General features: G+C 40.6%; 1 protein-coding gene across 1 annotated transcript; it reads left to right on the top strand.

Moving 5' to 3' along the window:
* The first annotated feature begins 3,423 nt into the window (after positions 1-3,423).
* On the top strand, positions 3,424-5,218 carry LOC119899966 (nuclear factor 7, brain-like). The gene has a single exon (XM_038714794.1). It carries the CDS (start codon positions 3,757-3,759, stop codon positions 5,149-5,151), a length of 1,395 nt encoding a protein of 464 aa, XP_038570722.1. The 5' UTR covers positions 3,424-3,756; the 3' UTR covers positions 5,152-5,218.
* Positions 5,219-23,205: the final 17,987 nt, after the last annotated feature.

The following is a 23,205-nucleotide window of genomic DNA, read 5'->3' as shown; positions in this document are numbered from 1 at the left end:
AGAATATGAAATTAGAAAGGCACAAGTAAGCAGAGAAAGTGTAGTGGCTGTCTTCTTTGACATAGTAAAGGCATACGATATGATGTGGAGAGAAGGATTGTTAATTAGACTGTCTCAATTAGGAATCAAAGGACGATATATAGATGGATTAAGGACTTTTTACGAGGGAGACTAATACGAGTTAAAATAGGGAAGAGTTACTCAAGAAAATATGTTGTTGAGAACGGAACACCTCAAGGAAGCATAATAAGTCCTTTATTATTCTCCATAACAATTAATGATGTTTTAGATAGGACAAAGACAATGTTTTTTACAAAGAAAAGAATAGGTACTGAGGTAAAACTAAATTTATATCATCAAGAATTAGAAAGAGTGAAAGACTTTTTTGGGTTATGGTTTGATGAGGGAATAACATGGGGTGTACATATCCAGAATGTATTGGACAAATGTAGGAAGGTGTTAAATGTAATGAGGTGTTTGGTGGGAAGTGATTGGGGGCTGACAGAAGAGCACCGAAGGCAATTTACATCAAGCGCATCTCTAAAAAAGTTAGACAACATTCAGTTTCAGGCTTTGAGATCATGCACAGGGGCATTTAAAACAACTCCAACGGCAGCACTACAGGTGGAAATGGGAGAAATGCCCCTTGACTTGAGAAGAATACAGCTCTCTCTAAACTATTGGGTTAATTTACAGGGCCATAGTGAAGATCATCCAGCACAAAGCACTTTAAAATCTTGTTGGGAAAAGGAGAGGAGGGAGACAAAAAGCTTTGGGTGGACAGTTATACAAAAAGCAACACAGTCCAACAGTACCACCTTGGGTACTACCTGAAGCAACAGTAGATCTTACACTGTTAGAAAAGAAAAACAAGGACAAGGAGTTTATTTTGAATTCACATACTATACAGACATTTACATTTATTCTTTCAGCTGACGCTTTTATCCAAAGAGACTTACAATTGCTACACATGTCAGAGGTCACACGCCTCTGGAGCAACAAGGGGTTAAGTGTCTTGCTCAGGGACACAATGGTGGACGGGTCACAGTGGGGGATTGAACCCAGGTCTGTCACACCAAAGGCATGTGTTTTATCCATTGTGCCATCACCACCCCCGGCATATATTAATAGTTACCTGTTGTGGGGACAGCCCAGCTGACGGTGAGTGTCCTGGTTTCCCTCTTTTTTCTCACATTATTTCACCCATTGTTTTGCTCTGCCTGCCTCCCTGTGTTCTCTTCCTCTCTCCCTCGGCTCCTGAGCCCAGCCAACTACCTGCACCTGCACCTCATCAGCCACCTCGTCAGCCTGCCACACCTGCCAGTAATCGACCTCATCCCTGCCTGTATTTCAACCCCGGTTCTCCACACCATCCTCGCTTGATCATCGTTGCTCCTTACCCGGTGCCACCTCTATGTCCAGGCTCTCATGTTCTTTGTTTTTTCTCATTTTCCCTGCATTTAGTCGCTCCAGTCACTAACCCTGTCTTTCTGTCTGTTTTCCCTCCCAGGTTCACTCACCCTCGTCTTCCGTTCAGTCGGCTGGGCTCATCCTGCGGTCCTCTCCTCTCGGGCTTCTTCCACGGCGCCCTCCCGGCACCTCCCTGCTCCTCGCCTCACCACCTGTGCCTCGCCTGCTCCTTGGTCCTCCATACCCGCGTCCCCGGCGTCCACCTCTCCTCCCTCACCTCTTCCCTAGCCCCATCCGTGAACCCACAATAAAACCTCCTTCCCTCTGAGCGTTGCGTTTGGGTTTTAGTTAACAAGACAGGAGTAGCTTTTATTGTTCCAGAGTTTCATATTGCAATAGGAAAGATGATCAGTGATAATGTATCAGTATACACAGGGGAAATGCTAGCAATTCTATTAGCAGTGCAATGGATAGAAGAAATAAGACCAATGAGAGTGATTATTTGTTCAGATTCAACTTCATCACTAATCAGTTTACAGAGCAGTCACTCAGTAGAGCAGATAGAAATACAGCAAACATTATATAGAATTCAAATGATGGGCATTGCAGTCATATTTTTGTGGGTGCCAGCACATATTGGAATCAAAGGAAATGAAATGACAGATAAGGCTGCAAAGGAGGCCACAAAAAGAGAACCCGTTGATGTGGCAGTCAGCATCAGTAAGATGGAAATAAAGAGCATTATTAAACAGAAGCTGAAGGAAAGGTGGCAAAAGCAATGGGAGGAAGAGAGGAAAGGACGGTGGTTTTACAAAATTCAGAGGAGAGTGGGAGAAATGAGATGTGCAGGAAGAAACAGGAGAGAAGAGACACTTATATCAAGACTTAGATTTGGGCACAGAGGATTAAACAGTACTTTATTCAAAATAGGCAAACATAACACCGGCAGAGCTGACTACTGTGAACAATCGAACACGTCATGGTACACTGTAAGAAGTATGAGAGAAAACAGAGGGATATGATCCAAAATCTTAGAATGGAAAGAATACACTTTGATTTAATAGTAATTCTTAGAAAGAACTCAAGAGATAAGTGCTATGGAATTGTTTTTCATTATCTTAGATTAATCAATATGATTGACAGGATCGAGTCTTATTTTTGTTTTGTTGAGTTTGTTTTGCTTTGTTTTGTCTGGTATAAAATAAGTAGTAGTCATTCAGATCCACACTCCATACCAGTTGGTGGCGGTAATGCACCATTTGGTTGCATGCCAACAGCCAATAAAATTCCATAAAGAATAAGAATAAGAACTTCCAGTTTATCCCTCCGCTACCGTGAATGCACGTAAAATTGTGTCAGTGCGGCTGGTGGAGCCTTTTCAAATGTTATCGACAGAATGGATCACAACCACTGACCTGTGGTTAGAAGCTGAGTTCCTGGTGACTACGTCATAGATAGCAGAAGACGCAGTTGGAGGAGGTGGTTGTGATGTGAGGAAGCAGGGAGTGTTCCATAATCTTGCTGTACAAACAGATATCATGTGAAGTTTTTTGAAAATGTAGTTGTAAAAGTACTTTTTAATGTATATTTCAGTTCACTGTTAGGGCTGCATTGTTTTAGTACTAAGTAGTGTAGAGCATCTACAAACAGCAGCTGTTTCTCTCACAGATTATCCACCTGTTCACAATTATTTCATTTAGAAGGTAAAAGGACAAAACAGAGCGTGAAAAAGTTCAACGCTGCCTTCTGTTGTTGTGGGGAAATGCATCCAGAACAGTGTTACACTAAGAAAGGAACAACACATAACTACACATTCATTTCTTTAAACTCTCTATTTGAACTCTTCTCATTTCAAAATGTTCTAAAGTCATAATTCCCATGTGTTCCAGTCAGCTGAGCTCCGTCACAATCTACTAACAAGACAGGATTATCTGGAGATTTTATTGTTACTGCAGATGGAAAAATAAGAGCCAATCCTGTGTTTTCATACATACATAGAGACTTTGACCCTCACCTGACTCACCTGAGACAAACCAGGAAACAGGTTGTTATTCTGCCTCACTGAGACGAGACACACTGAGAGTCAGACGGTAAGACTCCCCTTCAGACCAGAACCAGCACTTCCACTGAGAGAGGACAGCTACAGGAGGGATACTGGGAATACTGGGAACACTGGGAATACGAGCACTTCAACCTGCTGATGAATCCACAAACTGAACAAGAGTTTGACGAGAACAAAGACTCAAAGTGAAGGTAACTTTCAGGGCCGTTACTGAAGGAGGGAGTGGCTGACTGTTTCCTGTCTGAGCGTCTGCTGCTGTGACTTCAGCTTCACTCAGAGACTAAATGGCTTCCAGATTAGAGGAAGATCTCTGCTGTCCTGTCTGCCAGGACATCTTTAAAGATCCTGTCATCCTGTCATGTTGCCACAGCTTCTGTAAAGGCTGTCTGCAGAGCTGGTGGACAGAGAGAGGAAGTCAGGACTGTCCAGTTTGTAAGAGGAGACATTCAAAGAGCTTCATGCCTCCTAATCTGGCTTTAAAGAGCCTGTGTGAGAGTTTCCTACAGGAGAGAGATCAGAGAGCTTCAGAGGCTCTCTGCAGTCTGCACTCTGAGAAACTCAAACTCTTCTGTCTGGACCATCAGCAGCCAGTGTGTCTCATCTGCAGAGATTCAGAAAAACACATCAACCACAGATTCAGACCCATCGATGAAGCTGCACGACAACACAAGAAGGAACTTCAGGAAACTCTGGAGCCCTTAAAAAAGAAGTTAAAGGTTTGTGAACGAGTTAAAGTGGAGTTTGATCAAACAGCAGAACACATGAAGGTCCAGGCCCGACACACAGAGAGGCAGATTAAGGAGCAGTTTAAGAAGCTTCAGCAGTTTCTAGAGGAGGAAGAGGAGGCCAGGATGGCTGCACTGAGGGAGGAAGAGGAGCAGAAGAGTCAGATGATGAAGGAGAAGATGGAGGCTCTGAGCAGAGAGATAGCAGCTCTTTCAGACACAGTCAGAGCCACAGAGGAGGAGCTGAGAGCTGAAGACGTCTCATTCCTGCTCAACTACAAGGCTGCAGTGGAAAGAGTCCAGCAGCGCCCCCTGCTGGATGATCCACAGCTGCCCTCAGGAGCTCTGATAGACCAGGCCAAACACCTGGGCAACCTGACCTTCAACATCTGGAACAAGATGAAGGACATGGTCTCCTACTCTCCTCTCATTCTGGACCCAAACACTGCTGATCCAGAACTGATCCTGTCTGAAGATCTGACCAGTGTGAGACGAGGAGGAGAGAGACAGCAGCTTCCTGACAATCCAGAGAGGTTTGGTTCCTGCTCTGTCCTGGGCTCTGAGGGCTTTAACTCAGGGACTCAGAGCTGGGATGTCGAGGTTAGAGACAGAACAGACTGGTCACTGGGTGTGTTAGCAGAGTCTGTCCAGAGGAAGGGGGACATACGGTCTGGATTATGGACAATAAGGTTCTTTATAGGTGAATACTCAGCACTGTCACCATCAGCTCCATCCACTGATCTCAGTGTGCAGAAGAAGCTCCAGAGGATCAGAGTGAATCTGGACTGGAACAGAGGAAAGCTGTCGTTCTCTGATCCTGATACTAACACACACATACACACCTTCACACACACTTTCACTGACAGGATGTTTCCATTTATTAACTCTTGGGATAAACTCCCACTGAAGGTTTTACCAGTGAAGGTCTGTGTGACTGTAGAACAACAGAGATAGATGATGATGATGATGATGAAATGCTGTAGTTTCCATTGTATTTTGTTTCTGCTGATGTGTTTAACATGAAGTTGTCATATCTGATCTGACAGAGAACCAGTGAATTAAAGACTTCCTGAGTTTTAAGGACGTAAATAATGAGAGTTTATCAAACTGCTGTAAATGTAGTGAAAGTAAAGTAGTCTTTCAATAAAACCCTGTGGAGCAGATTTCCTCAGAAACCTGTGGTACAGCTGATGTCTCAGAGAACACAGTTTGGTCCTAAATAATCCCACATGTTCCTCCCTAAGAATCAGATTCAGTAACAGCTGCACATTTATTAGTTTATCAGATAACTGATATGTTGCAGAACGTTGGATATTTTTACAGAGCGACTGTAAAATTTAAAAAGTCAGTTTACAAAATCCTTAAGATGAAATCTTTTTATTTACATTGTTTTATTAATTCAGAATTTTACTTAATGAATAAAATAGAATTCATAAACCGCTGCATCAACAATTCTCAATGTAATAGTTGATTATTGTAACTAGATGAAGTAAAGTGTGTAATTATCATCAACATTGCATAAGAAATAAAGGATACAAACGTACATATAGTGAGGGGGTACAACACCAAAAAAAAGGAAAGAGGGAGCGATTATTTAAATCACAAAAAGACCTTCAAAAGAGTGCAGACATTAAGATTCTTTCAAGCCTGTTTGTTGGAGGAGAAATGGATTCTCCTGAAACAGCTTGAAGTGGGGAAAAAAAGGTGCAAGTACCCCCTCCCCCCACTGTCCTCAACCTCAAGGTGAAACTAGTAACTATTATAACATTAAATACAAAGTAAAATCTTAGTATAATATTAATATATTTACAGATCACACTTGGATAGTCTGCCTGCTTGTCATTCATTGAATTATTGTGCAAGAAAAATGCTCTACATGGTCGTTAGTCTCTGATTTGTTAATGCCAAGTACTAACTTGTCATAATCATAAACATTCATGCAGAACGACGAGTTCAACATTTCAAAAAATTTGCTGATGGCACATCACTTTGTGCTGTAAAGTGGTGAAGACATAAGGGCTCAGATTAGGGGTGCGATGACAAATTTGAGTCACGAGAACAAGACGAGAAGATATTTTAACAGTATTTTGAATAATTCGATGCTGAAATATATCAGTGGGGGGTCTGGTGATCCTCCCCCAGAAAACTTTGAGCATTAATGAATTAATTCCCTGCATTCTGGAGATATTTTCTGCACAAATTTATGGTGGAAATGTCTTATTTAAATGAAGGGAAACATAATTAAGGTAGCAGGTGACAATTCAAAATATAAAGGAATATAATGCAGTTTCTTCTATATTTCAGTTGCATTGCATGTTTTCATTTGTTCTTGTTGCTGTTTTTCAGAACACTTTTAACAAAAGCTTTCAAAAATAGATAGAGACATTCAGATTCTGACCTGTCCCCAGCATCTGTCAATATCTTTAAATGTCCCGTCCGATCCAGGCTGTGATTGGTCGGTTCACGACAAGTGACATTGACAAGCTACATTCAGCAAACGGCTGCTTGAGCCAATATTGTCATTGGCTGCAGTTTCCAGTTTCAGGACCCTCGCAATCCTAGGACAGCAGTTCTAGGACCGCAGTAAGTTAGCAACAGCACCATCTAGTGGATTGGTAGTGGTAATGCACAGCAACAGGAAGGAGGTTTCCCCTGTCTGTTAGTGGCCGATCTGCGCAGCTGTAGGGTTAACCGGTTGACATGTATATAATCAATATGTTATGGTTTTGCAGTGTGTGTGAGCTAGTTGAGGACCCAGATGCAGGACACCAGAGCTGAGCAGATACAGTCCAATGATTTATTAACCATAAAAAAGCATACTTACAAACGTGACTGAGTCCAAAAGTAGAATCGAAATGAAGGCAAGATGAAACAATAATCCACAAGCTGGCCAGGCAGACAGGAACATGAGTCAGAGACAAACAGAGGTTACAGAGCATCCACAAGCTAAAAGCAATAAACCACAATGATCCCACATCAACTGAACAGAACAAAGGCATTAAGTAGTGAGGCAAACGAGCGGGGCGGGAACATAAAACAGGTGGATCATCAAGGACAACAGAACAGGAAGCTAAAAACAGACAGCAAACACAGACAACTTCAGAATAAAACAGGAAGCAAAGTCCACAGGAACACACCAGGACAGATCTACCAAAGTAAAACACAAAACATGGAAAGACTGAAAAATCAGGGAATGGATTGAGGCTGGACCAAACAGGAGTCAGGACTACACAAAAACATGGAGACATAGGACTTGAACAGGTAGAATAGAAGAATAAACTAAGCTACAAAACCCTAAACAAGACCAGATCAAATAATAAAACAGAAATACACCGACCAGGAATAACAGTAACATGAACTAAAGCACAGAACTAAGAACTAAGGCATTGGACTAAGAACTGAGGCAAAGAACTAAAATGCACGACTAAGACCTAAGATAAGAGACAAGACAGATACTAAGTACCTCTAAACTTGCAAATGAATAAAATAATAAACAAGGCTACACAGAGAAACACAGAACCAAACAGGTTCAACAAACATGGGCAAAACAGTAGAATACAAGACATGGAACCAAAACAAGACCAGCATCCTTAACTCATATCACAATAACTTAAGTTTAGGCACACACTCGGTTGTGGTAAGGGTAATTGGCTTTGGGGGGCTGTCAGGAGTAACATAGCTAACTAGCTAGTTAGCCAGCTAGCTGGCAGTATCAAAGTAAACAAGGGTCCTAGAAATGCAGTTCCGGTCCTAGAATTGAGGTCCTGAAACTGCAGCCTCAGGTACTGCAGCTACATACTACTCACTTGAGCGGCACCCGAGCTTCTCTTCTCCCTCGTCTCTCTGCGCCGATAGAGTTTAGCTGGCAGGCCTGAACGGGAGCAGGTGAGCATCACGTAGCGTCCACAGAACCTGATCTGGAGAGGGAACCGGAGAGTATCGGCTGCTTGGGAGAAGTCCCGGTACCTAAGAAAATGTCCCAGCACACCAAAAAGTAAAATGTTGAGGCACCGGTACTGCGTAGGCCTACCGGTGCATACTTCAAGCACTGTCCTAAAATAAAGTTTAGTTTCTTTCTCCAGGAATATAAACAGAGGTTTGTGTGTAAATTTACATTTGTGTTTATGAAATTCATGCTGTAAATATTGCCTATGTAGTGTCACGTATGCCGAGTGCAGAGGCAGGTAAACACACTAGGTGATCCGTACCACGCCCGAGCACGTTTAACCCCCAAAGTCCGGTTTGTTTGACCAGTGTGATCGCTCCGTGCCATGCCATGCCATGCCCGGGCTTGCAAGTCAGACATAAACGGCACTGTGCCGCGCGAGAGAACACTTTTCTTTTTTCAGAAGAGTGCAGTGTTTAGGGGGTTGCTGACCTCAACAACCCAGCTGTGATCTACTGTTAACATAGCTGTCCTTGTTAGCTAGGCTCTTTACATGCTCACTAATCACTTTTTTTAAGGTTGATCTCCACACTGACAGCTTTATGTTGTGTGCAGCAGTGTTCATGAGAGAAAGAGCGAGGTGCTCAGCAAATAAGTGCTCTGCAATCAAATAGGATTTTAAACAGGCCTGGTAAAAAACAAAGTCAACAATCAAAATGTGGCGATCAGCGTTGCTACTGTGGCAGGCCGCTGCAAATAGTCAATGTGTGGGAAACGCTATCCCGCTAAATTATTATTATTATTATTATTATTAAACGCTAGAGTGCTGACGTAAACGTGCTCCAGCTCATATAGTTCGGCTAAGATGAAGGACATGGTCTCCTACACTCCCCTGATTCTGGACCCAAACACTGCTAGTCCAGGACTCATCCTGTCTGAAGGTCTGACCAGTCCCATACGGAATGCTAACCTGCTAAGCAACAAAAGCTAATGGGCATGCTAAGTTAGAATGCTCAGGTAGCTCGACTTACCTGGATGTAGTGATGCTGCTTTCCAGTCCAGGACTCATCCTAACTGAAGTTCTGACCAGTCTCATACAGAATGCTAACCTGCTAGCAACAAAAGCTAACAGGCATGCTAAGTTAGCATGTTCAGGCTGCTCGACTTACCTGGATATAGTGATGCTGCGTTCCCTCGAAGATTCAGCTCTGAGATGACAACAAAAATTCGGAAACTTGGGCACTTGATATACTAATCTACTACTCAATCACCTGACAGTACCACCATAAAATCTCTACAACTTCATAAACAAACTCAACAAATTAACCCTTTCATGCATTCATGCTTAATTTTGGGTTACTATGTGATGGTAAAGTTCTCCTAGGCATTTGAGGACAGTGTCAGTTGATTGATAGCAATGACTTGTTGTAAGATGACTTCTTTAGACAAAATGTCTGAGATGAAGTCCATACCAACAAACACCATACTTCACAGAAAATACTGTACATCAAATTAGTTAAATATTTCTTCCTCTCCAGCCAAGCTGTGTCTCTGTTTACACATCTCGACCAAAACAGGCGTTGTGGGGACATTTCAGAACGACATACAGTTACTTGTGGGGAGCAGTTGTCTCCAATTTTTCAAACACAGTTTTGAAACACTGATTGAAGGTGTGTTATGGGGATGTTGTGAGTGTCCAGAATAAAGTCATAGTTACCAAGAAATAAAATCCCTCTGAAGGTTAAAATATGTCCTACATATGCCCCTGTTAGTGCATTATAATGAACTGTATAGCTGTACTTATTATCATCAGAATAAGCTTCCATCCTCCTTTTAGCAGCATAAAAACACAAAAGCAAAAACTAAACATGACTATAAGAGACTCTAGAATTAAATCTGATGTGATGAACATGAATGTACCTGTTGAGGAGTGTTGTTTGGACCTGCCACACCATTCATCCGAGTTGCTGGCAGGCGAGAAGAATGTGTCCTCAACCACCATGACATTAATTGTATTGCTGGTGTGATGCCCTGTGGGGTCATGAGTGAGTGTGGTCTCTCTCTCTCTCTCTCTCTCGTGGAGGAGGAGCTGATTGCAGTGGCTCTGGGCACCTGGGCTAATTGCCCTGTAGAGTATTTGGGACTGTTTTCTCATTCGGTAAAGGGGCTGCTGTCAAGAACAGGTCAGACCTCCCTGCGGCCGGCTCCCTGGTTTTCCATTTAGTTTGGTTTTCTTTGGTTGGACTGTTGCGTTGTGGTATTTGTCTTGTTTTCATGCTACAACACCTTCACACATACATCAATGCAACTATCATCCTGCACAGACACTACTGAAACCACAGACTACATACCTCATACTTAAATGTTAGTTTGAAATACTACTTAATTTGGTTCATTTTGGTTTAAATAAACATATTTTGTTAAACTTTTACCATGGTGTATCTCCCTTTTGTTGTGGCCTTTTGAGCCAGGTAATAACACTGGTCATCTGTAAACACATAATATTTTAGAACATGAAAACATGTGAAACAAATGGCACAAATTTGATGTCACCACACATTGATGCCTTGTTCAGACAAAATGTCTGAGATGAGATGTATACTTGTATACACAGTACTTCACAGAAAAAAACTAATTATCATAGTATAATATTTCTGCTGTAACTCCATTTTAACCAAAATATAAGATACTGCAGTTTGGCTTAGTTGGGCAGACTTAGCTTCTATAGTCAATTTGAGCTATCTAGCTATCCTTCAAAGTAGCTTAATTATAGATAAGCAACCTAATTTGAGGATTGAACACTGGTTCAACTGATTTGTCATACCAAAATGCTTGCCTTGTGTTTCACATATGCTCCTCCACAAAATTCCTTTGTTGTTTAGCATCTCCTGCAGACAATCTACTCCCTTATCCACAATTGTGACATTTCACACTTGTAAAATGTCTTGCTGCACACACACACTAGTAAACATGTCTTATAGGCCAATGCAAAAAACCACACGGGCACCTTGAGAATCACTCCTGTATTCATTTAAAATGGGTTTCCTTATGGGGACCTGTTTTTGGTCCTCATAGCGCAAGAGGTCCCCATGAGGTAACTGTGTAAACAGCCTGGTGTCCCCATAACGTGATGCTTACCAGACCACACACACACACACGCATACATGCGTACTTAGGCCACCTTTCAGGTCGCATGACAAAACACCCACTTTCAGGGACACCACTTTCTGAATGGTTTAGAGAGAAGCTGCCACCATCCTCAGATGTGGGGGGATGCCCTTATTACCAAAACGACTTTATATTTTTGATTAGAGCTTGTTTTTTTCAGTATGATTTTTAACCCAGAGTTTGGGGACAAATATTATTTAAGCAACCTTAGGGGACTTGGGCTATACACAAACTCTGATAGAAGTCATCTTTGGCGTCTTATTTCTTGTAAGCCAGAGATTTCACACCTTGAGATAGTCTCATCACCTATGTTAGGGAAGTCGTTTGAATTGTGGGGTGAAGCTTCTTGACATTATGTTAATATTAACTGAATCAACACAATACATGCAGACAATTGAATCTTTGACAACTAAATGTTACAAATAATAAGGAGACCCACAAACAGGTACAAAACACAGGAAATAAGGTTTTAAGAGAATGACATTTGTCGCTTCACTGATGCTTTACAAAAGAAAAAGGGCAAGTATTACAAAATAAACGTTAAAGGGGCTATATGTAATTTTTCAATGAAATGACTTATTAATAAGATGTCTATGAAGATTCTCAGTCATCCAGGTCATAGATGACTTATTAATAAATCAAAATTTTATTGCCTTATCATCAATGGGCTCAAAACTCACTTAGAAAGGAAGCACACGCCTGTTTTCTCTGTTGCTTGCATCAGCCACTATTGTGCCATAAATGTGAGGACACCGGGTCGGATTCACCTCTGTGAGCGCTCCCAAGCCTCTCTCTGACTACAGCGACAATACCGCAGCTAACGACATGTAGTGTCACTTACTCCAACATAAACCCCATATAAGGATAAAAACAATAAAGGTTTATGTGATGAAGCCTGTCAGACCAAACAAGATTCAGATGATGTTGGGTAAAAACAGTCACACCAGAAAGTCATGGAGAGAGTCACGTTAGCTCACCAGCTAATGCCGAGTAGTGGCTAACGTTATCCGATGCAAAGCTGATATTACATCACCAGCTAACACGACCCATATTACTGTCCTGTGTACCACTGGTATTATGTCAAAGTGTTGATTTTTGCCTGCAAGAATGGATGTAACTGTACCAAAGCAAATGTGCAGCGACTTGTTTACTAGCCTAACTTATAGTGATACAGGGAAGAGGCAGACAGCTATCGTTAGCATGGACCGACAGTTGTTAGCTGTGTAATATTCAATTTAGATTTATTGTGGTTTTACTGATACTCAGGTACACAGCTTCTCCACCTCTTAGTCTCTATAATTATACTGATCCACATAATATTATCACTGCAACAAAATGGCAACAACAACACAGAGGAAGAGCCACCCACTTACTTACAGTAAAGTTACTTACTGCGGTCTCAATCCAGCTCATTAACCATTTCCTTATCATCCAATACATGTAGCTGTGTTGACATTGCTGAGCCTGCGGTGAAAGACACACAGATAAGTTAGATACTGAAAAGCAGCAGGCGAGCTAACGCTGTAGCACGTTGGTCTGATCTGATTGATCTGCCTCTGAGCCAGGAACGTGGAAGTAACAGAGCCTGAACATTTCTGAAGAAAAGCCACAGACTGCATGCCGGTGTTTCTGCATTTATTGTGGGTTTCTGTATGAAAGTGGTTGTGTTGTGTCGGATTATACTCGCTCATGAGGTCAAGCAGCACGTGTATGAGCACACGCCTGGCAATCTGAGAACTCGCACCACTAGCGGCCACTGAAAACTCCATAATGCCCCATTAAACATAATGCAACAGAGACTTTTCAACTCTGAGCCTTGAACCAGTCTCTCGCGTTTGCATCAGCTGATACCTGACCACATAGATCTTGACATTGAGCCTGAGGACTGAATACTGGCCAAAAGGCAGACTATTGTTTCTACCTTGGCTGAAATTTTAATGTAAAACTCAAGTGCTAGGTCAGTTTTAAAATGCACAATGAGTCCTGGATTGCTAAATGTCATGCATGCAGTCACGTTTCTTTTAGGAAAATGAAAGTTTGATGAACTTTATCAGGTGTTTCTCAACAGCATCCACTTCTCCTGCTTCCCGTTTGCGCCTCTGTTTTCCTGCTGGTTCTATGAAGAAAAGAATAAATGCAACTTTATATAGTAATACTGTGAAACATGCAGATAAAGCCATAATGTTTTACCCCAGTAGCAGCATTTTGTAGCAATTGTAGAGTTCTTTTAAATTCAAATCTTTTTTCACGGCATTGTACCAGTTTTGTGTAATTTCTGTCTGAATTGTCCTAATATTTTACCAAAACTTTAGTGTCAATTTCATCAAAGTCATTGTGACATTGTTCAAGATATATTGCTGTTTTTTTCCTGAGGTTTCATGAGATTTTAGCTGCATTTTCTGTACTGAGGGGCTCTTGTGTAGGTTCTTTACAGCTTGTCTAAGTCACAGTGGTATCCTTAAGTAGGTAAATATCCTTGTGCAATACACGCGGAATACAGGTGACTACATAACACAAACTAAATTCTATTACTGGAAGAAACAAACTGACAACACAGACATTTGCTACTTCGGCAAGAGAAACACCTGATTAGAAAGTAAATTTATACATCCACTGATCAGGCGATGACCTCAATGTAAACCCTGGGACAAAACAAAGTGATGAACTTCGATAGGTAACAGTTCACATTAACATGCAGCTTGGGCATTGTAGATTTCATTGATTCAGAAGCAGGCCAAAGGATTTGCTGCTAGAAAAGTTGATAATTATGTGAGGTTGAGTACTTGTCATGTGACCGATAATAGGTCACAAAAAAGTTTTGTTCACATCTGAGTAAAGTCTTTGTTAAAATATGAGTTGGTGTGGTCTACCTCCCAAGATGTAAATGTACATAAGCATTAGCTGTGTAAATGCGAGAAATAGCAACATCCTCATACAGAGGTGCAAAATCAGTTGAACTATGTTCGTCTTTGTTGGGGAGAGAATTGAGACACAGTCCGACCACAAACTAGCATGGATATACAAATGATTGAAGCCCCATTGATCAGATTCGTAAGGCAGGATGTTGGCTGTCCAGTGAATAAAGGTAGTGTACGATGGATTTATACTTTGAGGTCCAAATATCAGAGGAAGAATGATGCATTATAAATGTGAACACTGTTTGTGTACCACACAGTAACAGTGTCTGACATTTTCCTCTAAAAAGGTAAACTGGATGAGGCGCATATACATAAGACTGTCCATACAACTGGGGACATTTAACACACATTCACAGTCTCTACTTTCACAAAAATGGGGACACTTGTGTGAAAAATCACTTTACAGATGCTTGTTGCATTTACCTCTGCATTTTACATTAGAAAAAGATGTATTATGAGTTATCATAATTGTTTGCACCAAGGCCAGTCTGAATAACCATAATTGTAGGTAAGTTCTTCGTCTGGCACCATGTCACTAATCGCACAGACACAGAGGTGCAGCATGTTATTCACTTGAATTGTCCGCATTTTGCAGTTTGGGTTTGGGTCTCCCAAGAAACTTGTCTTCCAAAGATGCATCAAGATTATTTCGGGAAAAATGCATAATTAATGCTCAATGAAAATTATTCTCTATTTTATCTGGATGTAGTGTTGAATAGTGTCATTTTAGATAAAAGTGAGAAGGTAGGCATAGTCTCATCAAACAACCAAGAAAAAAAGTTAGCAAGACAGGTTGCAGTCACATGTATAAAAGTCAGTCCTTACCCACTGTAGTTTGTTAGCTCAATTGGAAGAGAACTATAAGTAGATAGTGTCTGTGTTTGAAATCACACACTAGGGTACTGACTACTGCATACTCAATTTGTATGTACTTCATAATGTCTACATAAGGAACAGTTAAATATGAAAATAATAACAGACTGTTCATACTGGCTGGTCTGACACAACCCCCGGCTCTCACATTTCCATAACATTGCAACAGAATAAGAGGTGTCAAGTCTTAGGCCAGACATAGGCTATGTTGTGTAGTATTTATTAAAACTATACAATTAAAACACTAAACATCATCTGGACAATGCAGCATCATAAAACACACAGAGTATCAAGTTACTGTGTCACGGTGACTTTCACAAACTTTTATTACAGTAGAAAAATAGGGGGATTATTGGAAAGAGACAGATGTGGAGACATACCCCTAATTTCCCAAAAAGTGATTTCGAACTTTCTAAGCTTAAATTACAATTGAACATAATTACAAAATACAGCTACAAAAATGGCGTATTTAATTTTACTTACCACCAAGATTTCTCTTTCCATTGAAAATCAAAGAGATATGTTACCTCAGTCTCACTGTAGCTCTCAAAGGCAGAAGGACTGTCTGAAGGAATGCGTTTCCCTCTGTATTCTAATACAAAATCTCTGTTGCTGAAGCAAAAAGCCTCGTCCTTTAAGAGAAAATGAAAAACAAGTATGTTCATGTTATGTTTACATGTTAACCAGACCAGTGGTCCATCTTTCACACTAAAGCTCATATTTCAGCCAAATTTATAATGAATGAAAAGAATTCAAGGCAGATGGAAACTGACCATTGTAGGAGTTATATGTTTTAAACTTAAATGTTAACAGACATGCATTATAATAAGTCAGGTTTAGAATGAACATGAGGTTAAGATTGCATCAACCTAATGCAAGTTCAATGTATTCAATACAATTTATTCTTTGTTAACAACGTCGTTATTGACTTTGGATGTAAAAGAAAGGAACTGTTTTTTAGATTTGTTCATGCCTGATTTGACTTAGATTTGTTACATTGTCATTTTTATAAAAAATAATTATTGTTACAATGATTGTTAAGAATAGTGCATTTGTGTGCAACTTTAAATTTCATTTTTTATTTTTAAAATGTTAATATTGGCACCCAGGCATCTTCACAATGTTAAATCTGTCCCTCTTTAAAAAACAAGTTTGGACACCCCTGCTCTAGTAAGTATACGGGGATTGCAAGCAAGTTAACAAGTTTAGTCAAATCTAAATGTTCAGTCTAACAATTTTCTATGATCTTATATTTATTAAATCAATGTTACAAACACATGATTGAATAATTTAATCTATAAAGCAAATTAAGAAATCTAATTATTGCAAACTCACCCAGACGTGTCACACCATCACACATGATGGAAGATCGGCAACTGTAGAGCGCTGAGCTCCGAATTCATTCACTCAGATTTCCCAACATCACTCAAATCTTCTTAGAAAAAAATCTTCTCCAACTTAGTCGTGAATCAGTTTTCTGACATCACATATCTTAAATAATAAATCATCCACTATAAAAGCCTTTACCTGTATTTATTTGTAGTTATATATACACACAGTACTTTCACACTAGTAAACTGTCTCTTATGTAAATTTATGCTAACAGTATAATTAGGAAGCTGGTAAAGCTGATTTATTTTCTCTGTTTTACATCATTTCAGTTTATACTAAAGGTGGTAGGATGTATTTGTCGTTTACGCTAATATTAAAGGATTTGTATTAGACTAGAAACATGTTTACCATTGTAAAAGGGCCATAAAATAGCATGTATAATGGCATCTGAAAAAAATATAAAAATAATCACAAGTTAATAATATAAATATATTATTTATTGGATTGCATTTTGCTTGGATGACAACCTTAAAAGCAACAGATTTGTTATATTTAACAAGGAGAGGTGATACACTTTTATCAGAGAATTTATTGTGAAATCAGGGACTTGTGCATGATGTAGTTCCATACCCTTGCACTAGGGCAGTGTTTAGGATTATACACAGACTGAGAGGGGTACAGTGGCGATTGTAGGACAGAAATGCATGTTGGAGTACGAGTATTATGAAATCTAAATGGGAGCGGTAATTTTTGTCCCCAATAAACTGTTGTGTATTCCAAAAATGTCCCCAATTGTCTCAACACACAGACACACACACACTCACGTGTCTTTGTGCCATTGTGTGGCCACCTGACAGAATCATGCATTCTGGGGACCACCCTTTCTGAAGGCTGTACAGCAGTAAAAAAAAAAAAATCAGGAAGTACACTGGAGTGGCTATGAATACAGATGTCACATTAAATCATAAATCAGCCTAAGTAGAGTTCTGTGACCTGAGTAGGAACTAACTTCCTGTGGACTTGCCAGGTATTTAGTTATTAATGGGCTCCATATATACACACTATCTGGTTTTTCAGTCTTCTGGGTACCACTTGACACACATTCAGGTTAAATTTACTTTGAGAGCCAATTACGACTCTCATGTGCCAAGATATTTGCTGAAGCATAATTCCTGGCAAAATTCACCTGTTATATTATGTTATTGTACAACCTAATTATATTATATACTGGTAAGGTTGAAAAGGTAGGCCAGTAGAGTATTATTATATTGTTAGTCAACATGTTGTGTACCTCTATTTAGTTTCCAAACTCCCTTTGTCAGAAAATAAGTCCCTTTCTGCAGGATGTCTGAGATTGTTTGTGATAAGCAATGGTGCAATATGAAGCCTAGTAACGCAAAGGTCATAATTAAGGTGAGCGTTTTACAGGACACATCCCAACAAATAGTAACAATAGACTGACAGCAAAATTTTAATTTCAAATGCTGGAATCTTGAGGCATCTTAACTCCACTGAATGCTTACAAGCTCTGTTTACAAGCAACATCTCAAAGTTTCTTAGTGCCGGGTACCACCTATCTAATTCCAACATTCCACATTTAAGACGTCTTAAATGAACAAAACATGTGATATAACATGCACAACAGGTGCCAAAAGAAACATTTTAAACTTTGTTTTTGAGTGCTGTGATTTGATTCTTAATGTAGAATTTAATGGCCTGCCAATCTCTGTTTTTAAGTGTTACTTTCTCCAGTTCAAGGCACTTATCACAGTCACTTTTTTCTGGAAGATGGCAAGAAGTGATCATGTGCTCCTCGACAGCAAGGATCTCCTCTTTCTCCCACATCCTTCTCTTCAAAGGCTCACAACCTGTACAGCAATTATAACAAACAAAGGATTTAGCACTTAAACTTTACAATTTTGAGCATTCAATCTTTAAGATAATACAGTAACAAAGTTTGATATCAAACAGATGAAGGGCATATTGATCAAAATGTAAATAGTTTTGAGATATCTACAAAGTTAACCTTATCCGTTTTTTGGGAATTGTGATGCGAGGCTTGTTGAGGTGTCATGGTGCCCTGCTGCCCTGCTGTGGTGTAGCATCGCTATGAATGACACACTGCTGTCTTATTCTCTATCCTCTGACTAGATGTAACCTGACTCTCTGAAACACAGAAAAACACAAACTGCAGAAAACAACAATTCAGACATATATTAGTCATACCACAGTAAATTAGATATTATTTAAGTGGAAGCTTGTTTGATTGGAATATACCTTGCCGCTCTAAATGCTCAATGCATTGGAATGCACTAACTAGTGAGAGACTTGGAATAATTCTATCTCAGGCCAATTTATGTTATGGAAGATTGAATTATATCACGGTTTACAATTTGCTTTCAGTAGCACAGTAATGAAGCTAAGATATTATTATTGACTGGTCCCCATGAAATCACAAAAACCAGAATGTGCTTAGCAGCTTATAGTGGATTTAGGATTTACATTGATGTAGACAAATCTAAAATTGACTTCCATGGGACTATTTATTCATCTTCCACTCTGTCATTCTACTGTTTCATTTGTCTCCTTCGATTTTATCTTCTTTTTATCTTCTATTTCATTTTGTTTGACTCTTTTTTAGAGGGGCTACAGAGTCGAGTGTCATTGGCAACGAGCCTGCAGCACTATCAACAAGATGATTGATTTGGGAGGAACTGAAATTAGCATAGGAGTCCTCCGTTACTTTGGGACTTCGGGGTAATGAATTTAAAGCTGATGGAATCACATCCTTAAATTTTTCAGATAGATATCTAGTGTAGGAATTTCTGCCTAATGGCGTGGAGACCAGCAACATGAACTAAAAAGTTATTACTATTATTTCATCTGTGTTTACGTTAGGCCATGGAGCCGGAACAGCTGATCCAGACCCAACAGGACCAGATTCAAAGGTCTGTTCAACACGGCCAGAATGACACTCACTCGTCCACTTTCACAGTTCTTCTGATGGATTCCCAAACTTTAATGTGACGAACCCCCACAGTCTGTGTGCTGAGCTCCAGCACCCCTTCATCAGCACTAAACGTCTTTATGTGAACTGATTTTAAACTGGATGTTATTTAACAGTTTTCAATCTAAAGACCTTTAACAGCAGAATCCCCAGAATAAGCAGCGAGTCACAAACTGACGCCAGCTGGTCTCGACCATGTGTGCATATGTGACGACTTGAGAGTGAGAACGGGTTGCTTACATGGTCCAAACCACCGTGTGTCTCAGCCGCTGTTGAGCCTTCTTGACCTGCCGTGTGGCGTTCAGTGTCCAAGTGAGGTTGTCGCTTATGCGGATGCACAGTGGCTGATGAGGCATTGATACCTCTGACCACCTTGCAATCAGCCTCCCAAAACACAAACAGATGATCAGAAATCTCAATTCTGTATCCTTAGCTCTTCAGCCTCACTTGCCAGTAAAATATCTGTCTCCCTTCCCCCACTGTCTGATCGTCCCTATGATCTTGCCAGCTACTAAAATGAAATACTCTCCTCCTGTCTTGATCAGCTGGCTCCCATCAAAAGCAAAACAGTCTCATTCACACTTAGTCCCCTGGAACACTCCTGAACTCAATGAAATCATGCAAGCGCCAGCTTGAAAGGCCCTACAAGAAAACTGGTCTCACGGTGCATCGCCGAGCCTACATATACAGCCCACCTATTACTCACACCTCATACACTCTACCCAATCCCAAGGCTCTCTTCTCCAAAATGAACACCTTTCTCAAACCCAGTGACAATGTTGTGCCCTTAAACAAGGGGAATAGTAACGGGAGAAGGATGAAGAAACGCACACACGCAGCTCTTGTCTTCACTCGTCTGTATTGAATGAGGAAGTGAAGCGCGATCCCCCTACTGGAGCCCCGAGGCATTACCAAAACATACACGAACAATTAACCCCCACAGACAAGGAACAGTATCTTCTATCTGCAAGAAAACCTGGACTTTACCCCCCAAAATACCGGAACGGGTTGTTGCCTTCCAAATCGAAGCCCACCTAATTTCCCACGAACTGTTCGAACCTTTTAAATCTAGTTTCTGCTCACAACACAGCACGGAAACAGGCCTCTTCAACGACTTTCTCCTCTCCTTACTGAGCTTACTGTAGCTTTTGACACCATCAACTACACCATTCTACCACGTCCTAAATAAACTACAGCACATCCAGAACTCTGCTGCTCGCCTGCTCATCCATACCCACTCCCGTGACCACATCACCTCTGTCCTCCAGAACCTCCACTGGCTCTCTGTCACACAGTGGATCCAATTTAAAGTTTTTCTCCTCGCTCATAATACCCTCCACAACTAGACCCCCTCCTGCCTCACCGACCTGCTCCACCACCACACTCCCTCCTGTAACCTCCGCTCTACTGACGCCAACCTCCTGTCTCTGCTACTCAGGACCAGATCCTTTTCCAGTGCTGCCCCCTCCCTCTGGGACTCTCTGCCTACCCTTTTAATCTGGCTTTAATTTATGTATTTCGATTAGTTGCATTTCTTTGTAAATCCATTTATTTATTTGTTTTTATGTATTTATTACCATTATTTTTCTTAATTTTTTTAAATCATTACTCAGATTTTTTTTTTCCTGGTTTTACTCACTCTTCTCCTGTTTTTTACTTTTTCTTTATAATTTTGTCATTGACCTTTTATCTAATGTGTGCAAATTCATTTGATTTATGATAACATTTACTCAGTTTCTGGTTTTATTCCTTTAGTAATCACTGAGTCATTTATTGTTTTATGTGTGGATGGGGGAGTTTTCTGTTTGTATGAAAAGATCTATATAAATAAATTCTGATTTATTTCTTGATTGAAAAGATAGCTAGATACGCAGTTACATACTTTTCTAGGTGAATATTTGAAGCAGATGTCGAAGTATCCACCTTCTAGCAGTCACAGCACTGTTCATCATGTTCCACTAACAGCAGTGTCTCTGAACACTGCCACCTCGTGTCCACAGTTAGAAACAGCAGCATCAACCAAGAAAGGAACAAACACACAATACACTTGTTCACAAACACAACAGACCATCTGGAGAATTACTGAAAAGTATTTACCCACCCAACTACATATTAATTTCTTTAAACTCTCTATTTTGACTTTTCTCATTTAACAATTTTCTAAAATCATAATTTCAAAACTCAGCCTGGTTGGAAACACGTCACTAATACTATGAAGTACACACTGGTTACTACAGAATATACTGAGCGCTGCGACACGCTTATTGTTACTGCAGATGGAAAAATAAGAGCCAATCCTGTGTGTTCATACATACATACAGTGGGTACGGAAAGTATTCAGACCCCTTTAAATTTTTCACTCTTTGTTTCATTGCAGCCATTTTCCAAAAATCAAAAAAGTTCATTTTATTTCTCAGTAATGTACACTCAGCACCCCATCTTGACAGAAAAAAAAACAGAAATGTAGAAATTTTTGCAAATTTATTAAAAAAGAAAAACTGAAATATCACATGGTCATAAGTATTCAGACCCTTTGCTCAGTATTTAGTAGAAGCACCCTTTTGATCTAATACAGCCATGAGTCGTTTTGGGAAAGATGCAACAAGTTTTTCACATCTGGATTTGGGTATCCTCTGCCATTCCTCCTTGCAGATCCTCTCCAGTTCTGTCAGGTTGGATGGTAAACGTTGGTGGACAGCCATTTTTAAGGTCTCTCCAAAGATGCTCAATTGGGTTTAAGTCAGGGCTCTGGCTGGGCCATTCAAGAACAGCCACGGAGTTGTTGTGAAGCCACTCCTTCGTTATTTTAGCGGTGTGCTTAGGGTCATTGTCTTGTTGGAAGGTAAACCTTCGGCCCAGTCTGAGGTCCAGAGCACTCTGGAAAAGGTTTTCGTCCAGGATATCCCTGTACTTGGCCGCATTCATCTTTCCTTCGATTGCAACCAGTCGTCCTGTCCCTGCAGCTGAAAAACACCCCCACAGCATGATGCTGCCACCACCATGCTTCACTGTTGAGACTGTATTGGACAGGTGATGAGCAGTGCCTGGTTTTCTCCACACATACCGCTTAGAATTAAGGCCAAAAAGTTCTATCTTGGTCTCATCAGACCAGAGGATCTTATTTATCACCATCTTGGAGTCCTTCAGGTGTTTTTTAGCAAACTCCATGCGGGCTTTCATGTGTCTTGCACTGAGGAGAGGCTTCCGTCGGGCCACTCTGCCATAAAGCCCCGACTGGTGGATTGCTGCAGTGATGGTTGACTTACTACAACTTTCTCCCATCTCCCGACTGCATCTCTGGAGCTCAGCCACAGTGACCTTTGGGTTCTTCTTTACCTCTCTCACCAAGGCTCTTCTCCCCCGATAGCTCAGTTTGGCCGGACGGCCAGCTCTAGGAAGGGTTCTGGTCGTCCCAAACGTCTTCCATTTGAGGATTATGGAGGCCACTGTGCTCTTAGGAACCTTAAGTGCAGCAGAAACTTTTTTGTAACCTTGGCCAGATCTGTGCCTTGCCACAATTCTGTCTCTGAGCTCTTCAGGCAGTTCCTTTGACCTCATGATTGTCATTTGCTCTGACATGCACTGTGAGCTGTAAGGTCTTATATAGACAGGTGTGTGGCTTTCCTAATCAAGTCCAATCAGTATAATCAAACACAGCTGGACTCAAATGAAGGTGTAGAACCATCTCAAGGATGATCAGAAGAAATAGACAGCACCTGAGTTAAATATGAGTGTCACGGCAAAGGGTCTGAATACTTATGACCATGTGATATTTCAGTTTTTCTTTTTTAATAAATTTGCAAAAATTTCTACATTTCTGTTTT

Source organism: Micropterus salmoides, unplaced genomic scaffold (genome assembly GCF_014851395.1).
Source record: "Micropterus salmoides isolate LMB-PRFRI ecotype aquatic unplaced genomic scaffold, ASM1485139v1 Ms_hic_scaffold_12, whole genome shotgun sequence".
NCBI lineage: Eukaryota > Metazoa > Chordata > Actinopteri > Centrarchiformes > Centrarchidae > Micropterus > Micropterus salmoides.
The sequence above is the reverse complement of the archived record's forward strand: the minus strand, read 5'-3'. Positions and strand labels throughout refer to the sequence as shown.

What these genes read in the sequence shown, in the direction of transcription:
- LOC119899966 (XM_038714794.1), top strand. Translation starts at nt 3,757, where the DNA reads ATGGCTTCCAGATTAGAGGAAGATCTCTGCTGTCCTGTCTGCCAGGAC.